The sequence below is a fragment of the Procambarus clarkii genome, chromosome 30, assembly GCF_040958095.1.
Source record: "Procambarus clarkii isolate CNS0578487 chromosome 30, FALCON_Pclarkii_2.0, whole genome shotgun sequence".
NCBI classification, from domain to species: Eukaryota; Metazoa; Arthropoda; class Malacostraca; order Decapoda; family Cambaridae; genus Procambarus; species Procambarus clarkii.
In genome coordinates, this window is record NC_091179.1 from 16,495,967 (window position 1) to 16,518,423 (window position 22,457).

Genomic DNA, 22,457 nt, shown 5'->3' on the forward strand with positions numbered 1-22,457 from the left:
CCAACCATCAACACCTCAGCAGGAGTGCTCAAGGGAGACACGAAATTCGCAGATTTAGAGTAATTAATCTAGGGTTCCCAGCGGGGGGTTGGTCGACCACCGCCGCCACAGACGCTACTGTTGCCCAACCCCCTCCCTTCCTTCCCCCCTTCTCCTCCTTCCCTTCCCCCTGATCACTCCCCTTCCTCTCCCTCCCCCCTGGTCACCCCGGTGTGGCCTCCACCATACCTGTAATTACTCTCTCTCTCTCTCTCTCTCTCTCTTCTCTCTCTCTCTCTTCTCTCTCTTCTCTCTCCTCTCTCTCTCTCTCTCTCTCTCTCTCTCTCTCCTCCCGAATTCCGACCCGTTTCAAGTCGGCATATAAATCTCAGGTCAGCGGTGTCTAATTATCTAATGTCGGTTGTCTTGATATATTTTTCTCTATATATTCACTACGTAGTCTCTATCTCTAGTCTCTCACGCTCACACACTCACACACGATTGCAGGATCCTCCAAGAGGACCTGAACAGGTTGCAGAGATGGTCAGAGAAAGGGCTACTGGAGTTCAACACGAGCAAATGTAAAGTTATGGAAATGGGACTAGGAGATAGAAGACCAAAGGGACAGTACACAATGAAGGGGAACAGCCTACATGTGACGACGCGCGAAAGAGACCTGGGTGTGGACGTAACACCTAATCTATCTCCTGAAGCCCATATAAATAGGATAACGACAGCAGCGGACTCTACACTGGCAAAAGTTAGAACATCATTCAGAAACCTAAGTAAGGAGGCATTTAGGGCGCTTTACACTGCCTACGTGAGGCCAGTCTTAGAGTATGCCGCCTCATCATGGAGTCCCCATCTGAAGAAGCATATAAGGAAACTGGTAAAGGTTCAGAGGTTTGCAACGAGACTCGTCCCAGAGTTACGAGGGATGGGGTATGGAGAGCGCCTGAAGGAACTGTGCCTTACGACACTAGAAAGAAGGGAGAGGGGGACATGATAGGAACGTATAAAATACTCAGGGGGATAGACAGAGGGGACATTGATGAAATATTCACACGGAATAGTAACAGAACGAGGGGACATGGGTGGAAGCTGGAAACTCAGATGAGTCACAGGGATGTTAGGAAGTTTTCTTTTAGCGTGAGAGTAGTGGAAAAATGGAATGCACTTAAGGAACAGGTTGTGGAAGCAAATACTATTCATAATTTTAAAACTAGGTATGATAGGGAAATAGGACCATAGTCATTGCTGTAAACAACCGATGCTCGAAAGGCGGGATCCAAGAGTCAATGCTCGATCCTGCAGACACAATTAGGTGAGTACACACACACACACACACACACACACACACACACACACACACCACACACACACACACATACACATACACATACACATACACACATACACATACACATACACACATACACATACACACACATATGATGTGGCCCGTGACACCTATCTAACTACTAGGTACCTATTGCAGAGACATCAGGTGAAAGATTTCTGCCTCGACCGGAATCGAACCCGGGTTCGTGGAGTAGGACTCCCGTGTGCTGTCCACTCGACCATGATAACCTATGTGTGTACTCACCTATTTTGTACTCGCCTATTTTTGCATTCAAGATCAAGCGTTAGCCCTTGGAACCTGCTTTTCCATCCGCCAATTGTCTAATAACTCGAATGTACTGAAGCCTGGCCTATTTCCCTATCATATATGTACTTTTCAGATTATGCATGAAGTTTGCTTCTACAACCTGCCTATTCTATTCTTCCTATTAATAGGGAACCTTCTAACGCCTCTGTCAGTCATCTGAGTCTAAAACATCCATTCATGTTCTCTAGTTACTAATGTTATTGGTGTCCATTGTGAACATTTCCTCTTTTTACTTTGTCACTTCCCCCTAAGTATTTTATACATCTATCATGTCTTCCATATCGTCTTTTATAGCGTTACCAGGGTTGTGTGTGTGTGTGTGTGTGTGGTGTGTGTGTGTGTGTGTGTGTGTGTGTGTGTGTGTGTGTGTGGTGTGTGTGTGTGTTTAATATAGTCTTAGTGTACATCAATGAGAAACTTTCTTTCCAGTTTTGATTGACATATGTGTAACAACATGACAAGAGCCAGCCAGTTCTCTTGCCTGCCCAACCCCTTTAATCTTCGACCTTCTTAATCCAATATAATGACCGCTGATGCTGTGACCCCACACCGGAAGCTGACCCCCACCACCCTGCTGCCCACACACACACACACACACACACACACACACACACACACACACACACACACACACACACACACACACACACACACACACACAACACACCACGCTAGGGGCCTCGTAGCCTGGTGGATAGCGCGCAGGATTCGTAATTCTGTGGCGCGGGTTCGATTCCCCGCACGAGGCAGAAACAAATGGGCAAAGTTCTTTCACCCTGAATGCCCCTGTTACCTAGCAGTAAATAGGTACCTGGGAGTTAGTCAGCTGTCACGGGCTGCTTCCTGGGTGTGTGTGTTGTTGTATTGTGTGTGTGGTGTGGAAAAAAAAAGAAAAAAAAAGAAAATAGTTAGCAAACAGTTGATTGACAGTTGAGAGGCGGGCCGAAAGAGCAAAGCTCAACCCCCGTAAAAAACACAACTAGTACCACAACTAGTAAACACACATACACACACACACACATAAGTCCCTCCACCTGCATCTCTCTCGCCAGGTCTTGGGTATGTGGTGAGATGAATCTCTCTCTCTCTCTCTCTCTCTCTCTCTCTTGTTACCCTGTTTCTCTTCTCTCCCCTGTTTATTTCTTTTCCTCCTGCTTCTCATTTGTTTATATTCTTCTTTCTCTTCGTGGTGGCCATCCTGCCTCTCTGGGAGACCCTCTCACTCCGCCTCCAGTTATGGTGGTGACCTGAGGTTAAGCCGCATATTGACCTTGGTAGGCCGCCTAGTATCACTACCCGCCGCCCCCGCCCTCCGTCGCCTCAGCTCTACACGCCTCCAATTACCTAGGATGAGGTAGCCCGGATTATCTCCCTCCACCTTCTTCTTGCGGGGAGTGGCAGACTTCGTGTGTGTGTTTGACTTCAACCCTTTTTTAACACCTTTATTAAGCTTGATTGCTCAAGATGTTCTTTATCTACTATTCCTTTGCTTCATTGTTTGGTCTTTCGTGTATCTTTTTTTTTTCGTCTTTTTTTAGGCTTGTAGTTCGTCTAGTTTTTTTGTTTTTTATTTCACATCTTCGTGGATTTCATCTTCATGGATACACGCCACACGTCAGTAGTTGGCCTACTTTGAAGGCCTCTGGATCAAAATTGCTGAGGGTAATCAAATGCTCACCAGCATCGCATATGCCGCTCCTGTAATTCAGTTGATGTGTGTTTTCAAAAATACATTCTGCTTTGTGTCTGCTGCTAGATGTTATTTCTGTTTTATGTGTGTGTGTGTGTGTGTACTCACCTAGTTGTACTCACCTAGTTGTGTTTGCGGGGGTTGAGCTCTGGCTCTTTGGTCCCGCCTCTCCAACCGTCAATCAACAGGTGTACAGATTCATGAGCCTATTGGGCTCTGTCATATCTACACTTGAAACTGTGTATGGAGTCAGCCTCCACCACATCACTTCCTACTGCATTCCATTTGTCAACCACTCTGACACTAAAAAGTTCTTTCTAATATCTGTGTGTGTGTGTGTGTTGTGTGTGTGTGTGTGTGTGTGTGTACTCACCTAATGTACTCACCTAATTGTGCTTGCGGGGGTTGAGCTCTGGCTCTTTGGTCCCGCCTCTCAACCGTCAATCAACAGGTGTACAGGTTCCTGAGCCTATTGGGCTCTATCATATCTACACTTGAAACTTGTGCTATGGAGCCAGCCTCCACCACATAGGTGTGTGTGTGTGTGTGTGTGTGTGTGTGTGTGTGTGTGTGTGTGTGTGTGGTGGTGTGTGTGTGTGTTGCCGTGTACTTGCAAGTTGAAGCATCATCTCCCAGCCCCGTCTCCCTAACATTGTGTTGTTCAGTGCAGGGACTCGAATTCTTCGTTTTTATCATATTTATATTTACAATTTTGTATTATGTTAGCTGTAACGACTTCTTCGAGATGACGAAACCACACATCAGAAGATGGAGAAGCGATGACGTTTAGGTCCCTCCTGGACCTTTATCAAGTCGAAGATTATCTTCGTCGTCTGACTCATTCAACTGATTTGCAACTCTAACGCTGAAGAAGTTCTTTCTGAAATCTCTGCCACTCTTCTCCGTCACTCATTTCTGTTTCTTCCTAGCTTTTAACATGATTCATTATTAACTTTTGTCAATCTCCCTTAGAATATTATATGTCGTTATCATTTTCCCTCTCCCCCTCCTTCAGTGTGGTGAGATCTTTCAATCTTTTCTCGTAACTCTCATTCGGCTCAGCAACCAACCTTAATGTTTTCTAATAATCTAGGTAGAGGTTCCATGCCGGGGCTCATGCTCAGTAGCCTCTCATATAGGGGACGGGGAAGGCTCTTTTAATCCAAAATTCCTGAAGACTACATCACGTTAATCAATCTGGTAGATGCCTCTAAGTCGTTTCTTCTGATGTATTAATCTGTCTCCCCTTCATTTTATATTTGTGTGCTGGGCTTCTCCCATCGGTTCATATCATCATAACTGCTTTTAGTTTGTGTTGTTTGCGTGTGCTAGGGGGCGCAGGCCCCCCTTGAAGCCCTCATTATCAAATCAAATTTGATTGTAAGAAAGAGCTTTACTTGCTTGTTGACATTGATACAATTAGCTCTAATGCATAAGTTTATATTGCTCAAAGTTTCATATGATAACATGTGGATGCTAATACATCACTTATCATGGTTAAATGAACAAATGTGTAGTCTAGTGTGGTGTACTTATCATGGTTTTCTTTATAAAACCAAACTGGTTCAAAATATAATCTCTTGAGCCCACGTCTTAAGTATTTTAATCACATCTTAATAATCCGTATCATTATATCTATGGTTGGAGAGTAAGAGACCATTTTAAGTACCCCTACACCCTTCCCCCATAAGAAAAGAGGTGGATTTGCACACAACATTTTCGGCTTAAGGCGGGAAAGCCATTGCAGGTGTGAGGGGCTAGAGACTGGTTGGGTGGTGGGGGTGGGCTGTAGTGGTGGGGAGGGGGAGATAGGAAGGAAGGGAGGAGGTAGGGAAGGGGCAGAGAGAGGTAGGCCAACATGGACATCAGAGACGTTACTGTCCAACAAAACCAGAGCGGCAATATAAATGATAACAAAAACACTTTGAAAAGCAATGGAAAATAAGTATCATCAAACAAAAGTTCCAAATAATACACACTGCAAAACAAAATCCAGAACCCATTATATTTTGACAACCAACACACGAATGTAAACAGGATACTAGGGCTCTAGATTAATAAAACAGCAATAACAATTGACTTAAATGACAATAAACAACACAGAATCAGCATTGATCAAGCTGTTAAGGTTCCGTAACATTATGCAAGGGAGCCGGTCGGCCGAGCGGACAGCACGCTGGACTTGTGATCCTGTAGTCCTAGGTTCGATCCCAGGCGCCGGCGAGAAACAATGGGCAGAGTTTCTTTCACCCCTATGCCCCTGTTACCTAGCAGTAAAATAAGGTACCTGGTTGTTAGTCAGCTGTCACGGGCTGCTTCCTGGGGGTGGAGGCCTGGTCGAAGACCGGGCCGCGGGGACACTAAAAAAGCCCCGAAATCATCTCAAGATAACCTCAAGATAAGACTATAGTGGGCCCCGCATCGTTATAATGCCCTCAGATACAAGAGCAACACATTGCTTGTGTGCATGTGGTGGTGTGGTGGTCTAGGGCGGTAGCTTAGGAGTACCAAGTCAGCGGGTTCGAATCCTACTCATGGCTCCTACTGATTTTCTGATTGATATGTCGCGTTAATGTGATTTTATTGTGCATTATTATTATTATATATTATTATTATTATTATATATTATTATTATTATTATTATTATTATTATTATTATTATTATTATTATTATTTTATTATTATTATTATTATTATTATTATTTTATTATTATTATTATTATTATTATTATTATTATTATTATTATTATTATATAGATGCTTGACTATTTTGTATAAATGCTCGACCATCTTATATAGATGCTGGACCATCTTATATAGATGCTGGACCATCTTATATAGATGCTGGACCATCTTATATAATTGTTTCAGCATCTTATATAAATGTTTGATCATCTTATATAGATGCTTGACCATATATAAATATTTAACTGTCATGAACGTGGCATTCTTCCAAGGGTTTTTTGGCCTTATGTTCTTAAGAACATTTTTAATGAGCTTTATTAATTGTTACATTTTAACTTTACCAAATTCGTCAAGCATCGGCCGTACAAATGATAACTGGATGCAGGGGTTTCTACTGTAAGAAGCTAGAGGTTATAGATTCCATTCAAGATACAACTTTGTTGTGATGTTTCCTTTGAGGACGTGTCTCCTGCTAAAATAAGATAATTGTAGGATTATCTGTAATATGTTTATAGCATCTCGTGATAAAGATATTTAAAATATCTTGGGTAATATTTACACGGAAACCTCTTCACAACCCTTTACTTTCAGCTCCAGTCAAATTTTACAGCGACGGTCTCGCTTCATGCAGGTCGGCGTTCAATCCCCGACCGTCCAAGTGGTTGAGGGCACCATTCCTGAAGCCCCATACCAAATCCTTATCCTGATCCCTTCCAAGTGCTATATAGTCGTAATGACTGGGCGCTCCCCCCCCCCCCCCCCTGATAATTCCCTTCCCTCCAGTCAAATTATTTGTTCTCTGGAAGTGGCTTGCTTCACTACTGCCGGACAGGTGTTTACAGATGTAAACAAGGCACAAGGTGAGATACAAGGACAATACTTGGCAGACCAGTGCACGTGGGACTGTTGATAGTTACCTGGACTAGTTAGACATACGGTAATTGACGTAATAAAACTGGGTGTAAATCAAATATTTTTACTCCTGCGTTCAGGCTTCGTATAGGGCCTATTTGTTAGGATTTTGTATGTAGTTAGGCCTAGGTTGGTCAGCTTTATTTAGCAGTGTATTGTACTACGACAGCATTATATATATATATATATATATATATATATATATATATATATATATATATATATATATATATATATATATATATATAATGTCTTCTGATACTGCGTCCCAAGTGCCTGGCTTGGTCATGAGGTGTGGCTTATGTTTTGCGGGATGTCTATACGTATACGTTTACAGTATATGTGTATCCATATTAAATTGGCGAACCATTTAGGTTTTTCTTCACATCTTCGGGGAATATTCGTACATGACTTGTGTGTGCGTGGCGTGTGGTTGGTACACAGGAGGCCTGTATGTGCGTGTGGTTGGTACACCGGAGGCGTGTATGTGCGTGTGGTTGGTACACCGGAGGCGTGTATGTGCGTGTGGTTGGTACCCAAGAGCACATACCTATAATATGTAATAATACCTTGAGGACTAATTGATTAATGAGGTTGTGTTGATGTTGGGCCGGAGGACAGGAAGAGTAGAGAGGTAAGGCAGACAGATAACGCAAAGTGCAGTAAACAAGACGGGTTTTATAACGTTGCTCAAGTGCTTGTTTTAGTGTTGGCTCCCCCCACCACACCCTCCCCCTTCCTGCACCCCCTCTACACTCCACCCCTCCATCTCCCCCCTACCCTGGCCCCCTTCACAGGTAAACACACTTCCTCCTACGCTCTGTTAGTGCTTACTGATAATAACTGCTTCCTCTCTTCCCCTGCCTTAAACCACTCCCCCCCCCTCCCTCCCTCTCCTCTCTCTCTCTCTCTCTCTCTCTCTCTCTCTCTCTCTCTCTCTCTCTCTCTCTCTCTCTCTCCTCTCTCTCTCTCTCTCTCCCTCCTCCCTCCCTCTCTCCTCTCTCTCTCTCTCTCTCTCTCTCTCTCTCTCTCTCTCTCTCTCTCTCTCTCTCTCTCTCTCTCCCTCCCTCCCTCCCTGACCTTCGCTCCCTCACCACCTCCCTTCCCCCTGACCCTCTTCCCCTGGTCCTCTCTCCCTCCCTGACCTTCGCTCCCTCACCACCTCCCTTCCCCCTGACCCTCTTCCCCTGGTCCTCTCCTCCAGACTCTTCCCCATCAACCTCTTCCCCTACTCCTCCATCTCATACCACCAGGGGCTCAGGACCGGCCTTGGCCGCTTGTGTACGGTAACGACGATGTTTCAAGAACTGATTTATTGATTTTACATGAATGATTTTATCTTGAGTGCTTTGCTGTTTATGGCAATATCTGACAGTTTGTATGTCCGTGGTATATCTATCCACTAGGTCGGTGAAGCGACTGCCTGCCTCACTTCTTGCAGGGTCGGGGTTCGATCTCCGGTGGTCCAAGTCGTTTGGACATGTTTTAACACGCCCTAACGTGTGTGTGTGTGTGTGTGTGTGTGTGTGTGTGTGTGTGTGTGTGTGTGTGTGTGTGTGTGTGTGTCATTGAACGCTTTTCTTGTGTGCGTTGAACGTTTGTAGTTGTTATTTAAGTTGGTGTAAGCCTGTTGGTTTGACCCGTTTCATCGTTACGTGCACGCGTTTGGTTATTGATGGAACCGTAATGGCATGTTGTGTTAAACATTTGAATTCAACGGTTTCACGGTTGATTTTCTTTCCCGTTGTCTTTCTGTTGGCACCTTTACTTTCCCGTTGTCTTCCTGTTGGCGTCCTTTACTTTACCGTTGTCTTCCTGTTGGCGTGCTTTACTTTCCCGTTATCCTCCTTTTAGCTTGCTTTACTTTACTGTCCCAACAGTAACTTCCAGTAAATTGTAGTAATTATAGAGTTCCAGTGACGAATTATTTAGAAATGTACTAAAGTCACTTGTGTATATAAGTGACTTACCGTCTCTTCCTCCCCTTCCCTTCCTTTCACTTCCCTCCCTTCCCTTCACCCCCCCCCCTTCCCTTCCCCCTGCTCCTGGACCAGCAGTGGCACCCATCACCCCCCCCCCTCCCAACCCAGAGGAGGTCAGGTTACAACAAGGTATAGACTTGTTGGATAATATTAGGATTGGTGTTGTGGTGGTTGGTATGCTATGGAGCGGGAGAGTGGTTGTTGTTGGGGCGTTGTGGTGGTGGTGGTGGCGTTGGGGTTGTAGTCGGGCTAACATAATTGTGGTAGGTGTGTTGTGTGGTGGCAGGGGGGGGGGACAAGGCAGCGAGAAGCATCTACATCACCAGTGTTTGCCCTTACACGTTCACTCACCATGTTCTTCATACTTCACGCCACACAATATCGAAGTTGGAGGCCATGAAGGGTAGAGTCGTCAGCTGATTGGTGGCTGGGGTAACATTAGAGGTAGAGTCGTCAGCTGATTGGTGGCTGGGGTAACATTAGACGTAGAGTCGTCAGCTGATTGGTGGTTGGGGTAACATTAGAGGTAGAGTCGTCAGCTGATTGGTGGCTGGGGTAACATTAGACGTAGAGTCGTCAGCTGATTGGTGGCTGGGGATAACATTAGACGTAGAGTCGTCAGCTGATTGGTGGCTGGGGTAACATTAGAGGTAGAGTCGTCAGCTGATTGGTGGCTGGGGTAACATTAGACGTAGAGTCGTCAGCTGATTGGTGGCTGGGGTAACATTAGACGTAGAGTCGTCAGCTGATTGGTGGCTGGGGTAACACATTAGAGGTAGAGATCAAAACACTATTCAGACAGGTGAGTTTTTATTGACACCTAAGGCAGTTTGTCATGCGATAGTTTGGGCTAACATTAGCTTGTCTTGAGTGTGGGGAGAGGTTAAAAAGAGCTGAGGAGGTCAGCGTCGTTTGCACGCGTAGAAAAAATAGTAATAACGAGTGTGTGGGAATTACAAGAGGTTACCGGTGCCAGTGCCAATCACGAGATAATGCGTGCCAAATCACCCGGGAGCGACAAATAACAGCCTTCACCTGGAGTTTGGGAGCCTCAACCACTGTCATTGTCCTAGACTCATTTCCCTCCTGGTCGCCTGAGGGGGGAGTAGGGGGGGGGGGGAGGGGGAAGGTGACACCCCACAACCCCCCCCTCCCCTCCTCTTCCCTCATCCTACCACTTACATAATATTTTTTGTCTTTGCTGTTTCATATATACAATATATATATACCAATAAATAATTGCAAATATACCACCAAGGGAAGTTTTCAAATGGCACGCATTGTCCCAGAGTTTGGCACTGGCACCATCTTGACTGGGAGGTATACATTAGCTGGAGATCTTGAGTGCCACAGTGCCACCGTTAAGAGTCTCCAGCTGACCTTACTGGACATGGAGTCCAGACAGCCAGCAGCCTCCATAACTGCCATATATATATATATATATATATATATATATATATATATATATATATGATATATATAATATATATATATATATATATATATATATATCTGTCACTGTATATACCTTGGGGAAAATATTATGACCTTGGGTGACTCACACTGGGGCCCCCGGGGTGACTCACTGAGGGCCCCCGGGGTGACTCACCTGGGGCCCCGGGGTGACTCACCTGAAGGCCCCCGGGGTGACCTCACCTGAGGGCCCCCGGGGTGACCTCACCTGAGGGCCCCCGGGGTGACTCACCTGGGGCCCCCGGGGTGACTCACCTGAGGGCCCCCGGGGTGACTCACCTGAGGGCCCCCGGGGTGACTCACCTGAGGGCCCCCGGGGTGACTCACCTGGGGCCCCCGGGGTGACTCACCTGAGGGCCCCCGGGGTGACTCACCTGAGGGCCCCCGGGGTGACTCACCTGAGGGCCCCCGGGGTGACTCACCTGGGGCCCCCGGGGTGACTCACCTGGGGCCCCCGGGGTGACTCACCTGAGGGCCCCCGGTGGGGTGCCTCCCCTAGACCTCCGTATAGCGTGTACAGGTATGGGTTGTACCCTGTAGGGTAGTGTACCCATGTGTAGTACACCCATGTGTGGTACACCCATGTGTAGTACACCCATGTGTAGTACACCCATGTGTGGTACACCCATGTGTAGTACACCCATGTGTAGTACACCCATGTGTGGTACACCCATGTGTAGTACACCCATGTGTAGTACACCCATGTGTGGTACACCCATGTGTGGTACACCCATGTGTGGTACACCCATGTGTGGTACACCCATGTGTAGTACACCCATGTGTAGTACACACATGTGTAGTACACCCATGTGTGGTACACCCATGTGTAGTACACCCATGTGTGGTACACCCATGTGTGGTACACCCATGTGTGGTACACCCATGTGTAGTACACCCAAAGTGTAGTACACCCATGTGTGGTACACCCATGTGTGGTACACCCATGTGTAGTACACCCATGTGTAGTACACCCATGTGTGGTACACCCATGTGTGGTACACCCATGTGTGGTACACACATGGATGGTACCTGTTGCTTGACTAGAAATTTCCATGTAGAAAGAATTTTGTTGTCTTAGAGAATGTTGTGTTTGAGAGGTGTCCGCGGCGTGGGGAGTGTGGAGGCAGAGGTTCTCTGGAGCAGTGGCGGGTGGTGGTGGCCAGAGACCTGAGCAGACAGCTCCTAAGCTGAGAGAGAAGAGGCAACGCCTAGCTGGTTATTAAGACCTTTTTTGCCTCTTCTTCATTTGAAACCTGGATAAAGGCGCTCATTAATCTACCTATCATCTGTCTGTACTATTTAGTTATAGTCTCTGTGTCTCTGTCTGTCTGTCTGTCTGTCTGTCTGTCTGTCTGTCTGTCTGTCTGTCTCTCTCTCTCTCTCTCTCTCTCTCTCTCTCTCTCTCTCTCTCTCTCTCTCTCTCTCTGTCTGTCTGTCTGTCTGTCTGTCTGTCTGTCTGTCTGTCTCTCTCTCTCTCTCTCTCTCTCTCTCTCTCTCTCTCTCTCTCTCTCTCTCTCCTCTCTCTCTCTCTCTCTCTCTCTCTCCTCTCTCTCTCTCTCTCTCTCTCCTTATTCTTCTTCTGTCTTATCTTTTTGTATATATATTAATTCTAGGTGTGGTTAATGTATAGTTAACTATTTTCATCATTTTCCGGTTTTGAATTTTTTTAGTTTGGTAGATATTAATGACATGTGTTGTGATAGTTGTCTTCTCCACTTACTGGAGTAGACAATGTCGTGTAGTGAAGACCCCCTCGTCGTGTAGCCAAGACCCCCCTCGTCGTGTAGTGAAGACCCCCCTCGTCGTGTAGCCAAGACCCCCTCGTCGTGTAGTCAAGACCCCTCGTCGTGTAGCCAAGACCCCCTCGTCGTGTAGCCAAGACCCCATCGCCGTGTAGCCAAGACCCCCCTCGTCGTGTAGCCAAGACCCCCTCGTCGTGTAGTCAGTAAGTCACCCCTATATACCAAGAACACTTTCCTCGTGTGGTCTCACCTGCGATCTGAGGATTTATTAATATGAGTTTCTGTAGAGAATGAAATAGCTGAGCTATGCTATACTACGTCGCTTTTATGGGTTTCGGACACGTATAGCACTGTGTTGACGTCTGAGTCTTTGTTATGTACATTTATTAATTGCTACGCAACATACAGCTTTTGTTAATGTGTCAGTAAAGTTCACACGTGGAGTAAGAAGAGGCCTGATGCCAAATGTTGTCAAGCCCACTTATTGGTCTGCTATATTTACAGTAATTATAATCACTACTTGCTATTAGTATGTAAATTGTGCATGTGCAGCCTAACCTCAGACTAATAGACAACATACAGTTAAATGAATATCTTTGTACAGAAATACATTTATTTACATAATAGAGAACTATGTTACACTATATGATATGATTCTTGAATAAAAACCTTAATTATTTACGAGTGTCGCTTCCCTGGTCCTCTTACCATGACTAAGTGACTGATGCGAGAAAACCCCGACATGAAAACCTCGGTGAGTATACAATCAAAAGTCTACAACCTCTTGGCCAATTACACTATATCACATAGAGTCCAGTCGCATACCCAACAGCGCCTTACGTCTCCTCCTTCTGCTTTGGCTGCAACCTGATTGGCTGAAAGGCGCCTGCAGAGGAGAGGAAATGACGATCAGTGATTGGTCCCATTGGAGACAGTGTGAAAGGCCGCTTTGTCATTGGCTGCATGGATGAATAACCAAAGACATGTCGCTCGGGGATTGGTCGGATTGGAGTGACGTAATGGTCTGAAGGCGACGCAGGTCTCTTGTGTGAGGACACGAGTGAGGCGATGGTAAGCGACGGGGCCAAGGACTGAAGCGACGTCGGCATGTTGCTTGACTTCGAGGTTTCCGGGTCGTCTTTGAGGTCAGGTGATGCTCGTTCTTGATCCTTTGCCGGGTCCTTCGAGAGTGAGGTAAGCGTCGGAGGCCGAGGAGAACCTGGAGGTTTGGAGTCGAGGACGAGAGGAAGACTACTTGAGGTGGCGAGGATGTCCGAGGGGGACGTCGCTTGGTGAGGGCCAGAGTTCGGGGGTGGAGATCGAGCGTCCAAGGACACGTCGTCCTCAGATATGTCGTCCTCGAAGGTGTTGGGAGAGCCGGGGTTGATGAGGTCTTCCTCGTCGTCGTCCTCGAGGGGAGAACGAGTGTCTGTGTCCCGTCGAGACGGTGGGATCCCCGTCGCCCCGAACTGATGCATCCTGAGGGAGAGAGAACACGAGACTTACTAAATGCCACTCATTGTTTGACTGCATAACATCATTCACCTTTATTATACCATCATCATCATGGTAGCACATCAATGGTAGCATTGCAATGAAGAAATAGCAATTCAATTAAAATTATAACCTTTGATAACAGATCAAATAATTCCATAGTAAAAATGGGCGAGAATCGATACCTCAACTTAAATAACTAAGCCGCAGGTGAAAAGTAAAGCAATATAGAATGATTGGCAGGGGTGCCAACACTGTGGCAGGGGTACCAATATTGTGGCAGGGGTGCCAACACTGACGCAGGTGTGCCAACATTGACGCAAAGGTGCCAAAAGTGTGGCAAGGCTGCCAACAAGAATTTTCTGGGGAGGTGTTTTTTCCTATCCTTTCCTTTGGTGTCTGTTGCTTTCCTTCCTAGACCCTTGGTGCCTGTTGTCTTGTTCTTCTCCTCCTCCGGCCCAGCCCTACGCTGGGTCAGAGGAGGAGAAGGACTGCCCCGCCCCGTCCCCCCCAGCCTGGCCTCCCCGCTCACCCAGTTCGCTCTCCCGGCTGAGATCGGCGGCGTCCTCCCCCACGCCGCCGGAGGCCCTACACTTGCTGAAGGATAAGACCATAAATATTAGAACACGACCTGGCCGTACCCATCTCGGGCGCGGCATTCGCCGTGTTGACCCAACACTAAGCCACAAAAGCACAAATATAACCTGTCATAAGCAGAGAATGTTAAGCAAATAGGCGAGGTCCTGCCGCCTGCCCGATCCTCAATCCACCTTGTTGCTTGGAAAAGTGAATATAAAATTCGGCTGAGTTATAAGAGTGACGTCCTTCTATCTATCGCCCAGACAACACCCCCTCCTTTCCTTCACCCATCCCTGCCCCCCATCTCTTTCCTGCCCTCCCCACAACCCCATCCCAGCCCCCCCCCCCATCTCTACTGACAACGTGCGTTTTAGCGGTCGATGATAATATTTACCTAAGTAATTCGTGCGTTCTAGCGGACAGGTCAGGTGCCGCCACAGAACACAGAGGATAATGGATTCCATGCTGTTGGTAGACGAACGATATGATAATGGATTCAATCCCCCGGTGTTGCTACACGACCGGTTCGATAGCGGATTCTAGGGCGTCCGTAGTCGAAAGGTTACATGGTATATACTCTGGTTTTACAGAACGTTCGGTATCTCTGCTTTTTGTCTCTAATTAGAATGTTTGGGTGTTAGTGCAGGTGTCCTGTGGGCCTCGTTGTTCAGGGTTGGTTAAGTTAGCTCTGGCCGTGGGTTTAGGACAGCAAGTATTGTAGTGATTTGCACAAGTTGTTATGGATTAAGTGGATGATTCTGATGATGACAATGTCTTCGTGTTGTGCTGTTATTTTGACTTGTGTAATAAACCTTCCCAGTTATTAATGTACTGCCATTTTTCAATAAGGTCTTTGATTGATTGACAGTATACTCAGTCTTCCCCTAGCCAAAGGGTATACAGAGTTGCTAAACGTATTTTAAATATAATTCTTGTGGGTTTATAGAGGAAGATACAATAATGGATTATGTGTTGTTGTTGGACAAACTAATGTTTAGGATTCTATTAAATAAATCCGGTTTAATATTAGTTTTGCTGGCTTTACTATACGAATGATTTGATGACAAATTATGAGGTGTTGCTATGGAAACGGCTTTGCATTAGATGGATCTTTGTACAAAGAAGAAGAATTGTTTAATATGTTCATTATTATCAGTCTTGGCTCATCTCGATCAGACACACGATGTCTGGAAGGGCAATCAAGCAACACCTAATATGAGGCCTTCCGGAGATTAGTTAGACCAGGTTAATTAGTTTATCAGGGGCTCCGTGCCCATCCTGGCGGGTAGTGGTGCAAGGCACTTAATGAGCTCAAGCACTGGACTGATTGGAGGTTGACTGTAATCACTGACTCTGTTAATTATATCGCTTGGCAGCTCTAATCAGTTACAGCTCTCATGATCAGCCACACAGTTTTAAAGAGATATATAAAATCTCAAAAGACACACACAAAAAACACTACAGTGAAGAAAAAATGGAAGAGACCATCACCCATTAATCTTTGGTTCGTGGTTTTTCTCGCGGTGTTAGCCCGCGGGAATAACACACACACAACACCCCCATGCCCTCCCCCTCTCTTGAAAAAAATCAAATTTCCCCTCGCAAAACTAGTTTCAATCACTCCAGAAAGGCGCCCGACCATAAACACGTTCACAACGGGGTGAGGCATAGCACAGCCAGGCCACAGACTCGCGCACACGCACGCAAGCACGCATACAGAACAAGAGGACACGGATGGAAACTTGAAACGGAAAAGTAGTAATAATAGGGAAATAGGTCAGGAGCCATTGCATTAGACAATTGGCGGCTTGAAAGCGCGGTCAAAGAGCTAATGTTCGACCTTGCAGGCTCAAATAGGTGAGTACACGCACGCACGCACGCACGCACGCGCACACACACACACACACACACACACACACACACACACACACACACACACACACACACACACAAACACACAACACTAAAACAATGAGAAAGAGACGGACGCAGCGGCCGGCGTTCCCTAATTCACTTTGTTTGCCAACAATGGGTGAAGGGGAGGAGGATTGGATAATGTTTTGGTTACTGTCACGCCGCGCTTCCATCTGGCACCACCACCAGCAAATTGCCCGTTTTTAAGGCCCTCGGAGCCTGCTGGCCCTGAGCCTGGCACTCCTCCACCACCACCACCATCTTCCAGGACACCTGTGCCACCAGCAGCAGCGGCCAGATGGGACACACACACACCCGTGCCCGTAGCGGCGGAAGAGGGCCCAAACAGGCGAACATATTGGAGTTCTTTAGCGACATGGCTGCCGTCCTCAAGTGGCGCCCGGGATCAATGTTACCCGCCGTGTGGAACATCAGGCAAGAACGTCCCTTCCCTTCCCCACACACACACCTGAAACACCCGCAACCGTCGTCATCTTCAATGGTTGTCTCCTCCCGAAGGGGATTCGTAGACACGTTCCATGAACCAAACCAACTTTATGGTCAAATATGTGAGATATGACCGGAGAGACTCGACGGTGACGGTCCTCCGTAGCAGACGAAACGATATGAAATCTGGACGCAGTGCCAGCCAGTGATCGGTCACAAGGGGGGGGGGGGTGGAAGAGGGGTTACCTCAGTTAAGCTGATGGTAGAGAGGGAGGAAGAGGGGTCCGGGTGAACGAGGGGTCGGGTCAAGCGGTATAGAAACTGTAGCATTGGAGGACGAGGGGAGAAAGGGATAGAGAAAGGGGAATAAAAAATGAGGGGGGGAGAAGGAAGGGTTAAAGGGGAGGAGGACTGGTCAGGAATAGTAAATGCATGACGAAGTGGAGAGAGAGAGAGGGAGAGGGAGAGGGAGGGACAGAGAATGTAAAAATACTAAAACAATGTGGAAGGAAGAGAAAATAGGAGAGATGAAGCAATAGCAGTTACGTGGACAGGAAAAGGCTAGTCAGACGCGGAGTTGATGGAAGAGGAGTCGATGGAATAGAAGTAGATGGAAGAGGAGTAGATGAAATATAAGTAGATGGAAGAGAAGTAGCAAGAAGAGAAGCAGCTAGAAGAGGAGTAGGTGGAAGAGGAGCAGATGGAGGTAGAAGGGAAGGGAACTATCAGGGGGAAAGTGCCAAGCCATTACGACTATACGGCACTGGGAAGGGGTCAGGATAAGGATTTGGGATGGAACGGGGGAAAGGAATGGTGCCCAACCACTTGGACGGTCGGGGATGGAGGTGGAGCAGATGGAGGTGGAGTAAATATAGGTGGAGCAGATACAGAAGTATATGAAGGAAACAATAGTGTAGGAGATGCAGAAGGAGCCACAACAAAGAGGACGAAAAAAAAAGGATTTTCAGTTGCACGTAGAAAGAGGAATAATAATAATAATAATAATAATAATAATAATAATAATAATAATAATAATAATAATAATATTAATAATAATAATAGTAATAATAGTAATAATAATAATAATAATAATAATAATAAATAATGATGAACAATAATAATGAGATGTAAACATTATTATTATTATTAAATAACATTACACTGGTTATTTTACTTAGTATTCATACAAACTACAGCATTACAATGAGTGCCACTCCTGCAGGGTTCGAGCCCTGGGCAGGGAAGGTCAGCTGGGCACCTCACCTGTTCGCCTCTGTTGACCCAGCAGTAATGGGTTGTAAACCGATTGGCGGGTTGTGTTCTAGGGAAAGAGCCATTAGGGTAACACATAAGTTATGGGAAGAAAACGTTCTCACCGTGTTCACAAGAGCCAGAAGTAATCATTTTTACTCACCTGAGGCAAACATGAGAGAGAGAGAGAGAGAGAGAGAGAGAGAGAGAGAGAGAGAGAGAGAGAGAGAGAGAGAGAGAGAGAGAGAGAGAGAGAGAGAGAGAGAGAGTTCATAAAATCAGTGTATAGACCCAAATTCAGGAAATTTGAAGAAGAAAGAAAGAGCCTCAACGCTATTCCGGGGAGCCGAGAGAGAGAGAGAGATACACAGTGTGCCGTAAAAGGAAATATGAGATGGTGGATAAACGGTGTGTAAAGACTATAGGGAAAAGAGCGAAACAGGAGCCCCAAGACAGACAGACTGCAAGGGGAAACTTAGGCATTCCTCCTCTGTTTCCAAGAATCCTAACCGACAAATTCCCAGCATCATTACCGGGAGATTAGTGAGCCGCCAGGGGGAAGCACCCCACGGAGGGTGACAGAGGCGCGGGTGAGCTCCACTGTGGGTCTCCTTTCTCCTACATCACCTCTCCCCCTCCCCCCCCTCCTCCCCCGCACGCGCGCGCACATACACTCTTACACAGGGTAGAGCCCAATAGGCTCGGAACTTGAACACCAGTTGATTGACATTTGAGAGGCGAGATCAAAGGGTCAAAACTCAACAACAACCCCCGCCCCCCTCCCCCTCCTCTCCTCTCCTCTTCTCAAGCGCAAATAGGCGAGTATAGAGTCCTCGCGGCCGAGCGGACAGCATTCGGGATTCGCAGACCATGGATCCCAGTTCGATTCTTAGTCGAGGCAGAAACAAATGGAAAATTTCACCTGATGACTGTTCGCCAAAGCAGTAAATAGGTACCTGGGAGTTAGTCAAATGTTGCAGGCTGCATCCTGGGGATCTGTGTGTGTGTGTGTGTGTGTGTGTGTACTCATCTAATTGTGCTTGTGGGGACAGAGCTATTGGTCCCGCCTCTCAACTTTCTATCAACCGGTGTACAGGTTCCTGAGCTTACTGGGCTCTATCATATCTGTATTTGAAACTGTGTATGGAGTCTGTCTCCACCACATCACTTCCCAGTGCATTCCATTTGTTAACAATCCAGACTGTGGAAAAATTACTGGTACCGCCTGCTTCTCCAACGTATGTATCAGTCTCTTATGGGGTCATGTGTCAAAGGCTTTTTGGTAATCGACTAATATTCACTTTACCCACCCCACAATTTGTCTAATTTTTGTCGCCTGGTCATAGAATTCTGTTAGACCTTTGAGGCAAGATTTGCCATCCCCGAACCCGTGCTAGTGGTGCGTTACAAAGTTTCTTCTCTCCTTGCATGGTATGCAAGTTAGGGACACTGACCTGTAGTTCAGTACCTCATGTCTATCTCTCTTGTTGTATATCGGGACTACATTAGCTATCTTGCAACTTTTTGGTAGTTCTCCTGTAACCTTTACCAGGTTACAGGAGACTGTGTTGTCTCCTGTAACCTGGAGACTGTTACTCCTGTAACAGGTACCAGTAACCTGTTACTGGTACCTGTAACATGAGAACCACGGAGATTGGCACGCATAGTGGTTCTGCTCCCTCTATTAATAACTATGCTGAAATTCCATCCTGACCAACGTCCTTTATACGTTCAGTTCCAGCAAATGCTTCCTTACCTCATCACTGGTAATTTGAAATTCCTTCAGAGGTGCTTGGTTAAACCTCCACCTCTCTTAGTTTAGGGACTTCTTGCACGACTGTAAATACCTCCTGGAATATCTTATTGGGTTCCTCACACTTTGTTCCTTGTCATTCTCAGTGAAACTGTCTGCCCCTATTCTTAATTTCATTCCCTGTTCCTTCACTAGTGTTTTCCTTCTGATGTGTCTATGAAGCAGTTTGGGTTGGGTTTTTGCTTTGCTTTGTCATTTTCGTACTGTCTCTGCTTCTTATCTCACACACTGAAGTACTCATTCCTGGTCCTGTGGTCTCTTCTGCTCTCTGGTGTTCTACTATTCCAGTAGTTCCTCCACACCCTTGTACTAAGTAGCTTTGCCACCTTACATTCCCGGTTAAACCATGGGTTCCTCCTTTGCATTTTTTTGCCTTTTTGGACTGGGACAAACTTGTCTGCTGCCTCCTTACACTTCTGGATGATGAAGTCCGTCGTGACTTGTGCAGTCTTTCTCTTGAGCTCTGTTACCCATAATATTTCTATTTGGAATGTTCATGTCTCGTAATTTTCCTCTCGGTATGCCAGCCTTTTGTTTTCTGGTCCCTTCCTTGAGTAAGGTCTCCCTACTTCCACCAGATACTCACACATCAATACACTGTGATCACTCATTCCCAAGGGGGCTTCCAAATTGATTTCCCATATGTCTGAATCGTTAAAAGTGAATACCAGGTCAAATCTAGCTGGTTCGTGTGTGTGTGTGTGTGTGTGTGTGTGTGTGTGTGTGTGTGTGTGTGTGTGTGTGTGTGTGTGTGTGTGTGTTTACTATTTGTTCCTGCAGGATCGAGATGTTTGCGAGGTAAATATATACAGTATGTAGTAGATATGATAGAGAAAAATAGATCATGAGTCAGTAGAATAGACAGATGTCGATTAGAAAGGTGGGGGTTCAAGAGGTAAAGTTCAATCCTGCAGGAATCTCTCTCTCTCTCTCTCTCTCTCTCTCTCTCTCTCTCTCTCTCTCTCTCTCTCTCTCTCTCTCTTTCTCTCTTTCTCTCTTTCTCTCTTTCTCTCTCTCAGCAGTCTCCTTTTTTACATATTTACCAGCAAAACAAAACCGGAGTTATGGGACATAGTGGAGGGCAACCCTGGCGATGCTTGCCACCCGGCGCGTCACAACACAGTCTATTGTCAGTGTCTTTGGTTTAATTCCAGCGGGGGCGAGAGGCAGCGGCGGAGCCCCTCATCACACACTGCCACTGTGGGACTTTGGCAGCACCACCACCACCACCACCCTGGGTACCACCATGCCATCATGATGGGAGGCAGGGAGAGAGAGAGAGAGAGAGAGAGAGAGAGAGAGAGAGAGAGAGAGAGAGAGAGAGAGAGAGAGAGAGAGAGAGAGAGAGAGAGAGAGAGAGAGAGCATGACGAGGGAGGAAGTTGAGAATATTGGTTAAGCCAATTGTGAGTGTGATGCAAAGGGTAACAAGAGGAATGTATTGTTGTACTTGATCATTCTACCAAGTGATGGAATTTAGTCCACTATACTAAGTGCCGTATTTTTTATTTAAGTTTATAAGTTGGAGTTTTATATACTTTGATTTTGACTAATGTTTCCATTCGAGTGATCATTTCGTCCTAGAGTTAGTATAACAGTAAGGAAGGGTCGGGATATTGGAGTGATATATATATATATATATATATATATATATATATATATATATATATATATATATATATATATATATATATATATATATATATGTATATATATAATATTTATTTTGTGTTTTTAATACTTTGGGTTGGTAATATAATAATGGCTTAGTAACAGACGGTAAAATTGTTAGGTGAGGATATTAGGAAGAGTCAAAAACTTTGCCTTAAGGCTCATATTAATCAGGCTTATTATTTGTTAAATATATTGAATACTTTGACCAGACCACACACTAGAAAGAGAAGGGACGACGACGTTTCGGTCCGTCCTGGACCATTCTCAAGTCGATTGTGAATGGTCCAGCACGGAGCGAAACGTCGTCGTCCCTTCACTTTCTAGTGTGTAGTTTGGTCAACATATTTCAGCCACGTTATTGTGACTCCTCGTCTGCCTATTGGATATTTATTTTATATTTAATTCTGTCGTTCTGTGTCTATTTGTATGCTAGTCTGTCGTTCTGTCGTTTTCTATGGGTTCCATTCTGAATGTCAGCCGTTCTAATGTGTCGTTCTGCATCGTCTTCATCTCCAAATATCTCTTAAGACCCAAGACTCGGAGGCACAGCCCAGATGACACCCGAGGGAGGGGGGGGAGGGAGCCCACTCCTCCAGGGAGCCCTGACGCAGGCGACTGATGTTGCCTACAGGAAACTCGGTTCTCAGCTCGAGGAAAAGACGCCTCCGATTCCGGAACGCCCGCAGGATAAGAGGATCCAAAGTGGCGCGATTTACACGAAGACTTCTCAAATCCTATATCCTCTTCAGGTATCCCGCGAGCAAGGATGTCCTCTGGCGGGAGATGCTTCTAGGGCGTTAATCCTGTAGACTGGCGGAGGAGCACCATCCCCGTGGCTAGACCTTCCTTGTCCTGGAGTGTTCGGCATTAGATTTTGGAGAAAGTTACTGTGAGATAAACTTTCTTTTTTGAAATAGATAGATTATAGGCTTTTGTTTTGTTCTTTTAGGGGTTAAGTTGCGGCAAGGTTCGCATCATTACAATGATGCTAGTTATGTTTTCTTGTAAATCCGGCAGTGTTCATGAATCCGGCCGGTAGTGTTCCTTTAGAGTGGGGCTGGCGTTTCGTTTAGATATGACTCTTTGTTCGTTTTCTTGTTTTGCTGTCTTACTGCTTGATTTGAGATGTATATTATCTCTGTCTACCAGGTTAT

The 22,457-nt window shown here is 46.0% G+C and overlaps 1 protein-coding gene across 1 annotated transcript in view; it reads right to left on the reverse strand.

The window, feature by feature from the left end:
* Positions 1-11,987: 11,987 nt before the first annotated feature.
* The window catches only part of LOC123765619 (homeobox protein SIX3-like), a 97,896-nt gene continuing 87,426 nt past the window's right edge, over positions 11,988-22,457 (reverse strand). The window contains exon 2 of the mRNA XM_069333946.1: positions 11,988-13,611. Coding sequence (XP_069190047.1) covers positions 12,969-13,611 — 643 coding nt within the window. The 3' untranslated portion in view covers positions 11,988-12,968. The remainder of the gene's footprint in view (positions 13,612-22,457) is intronic.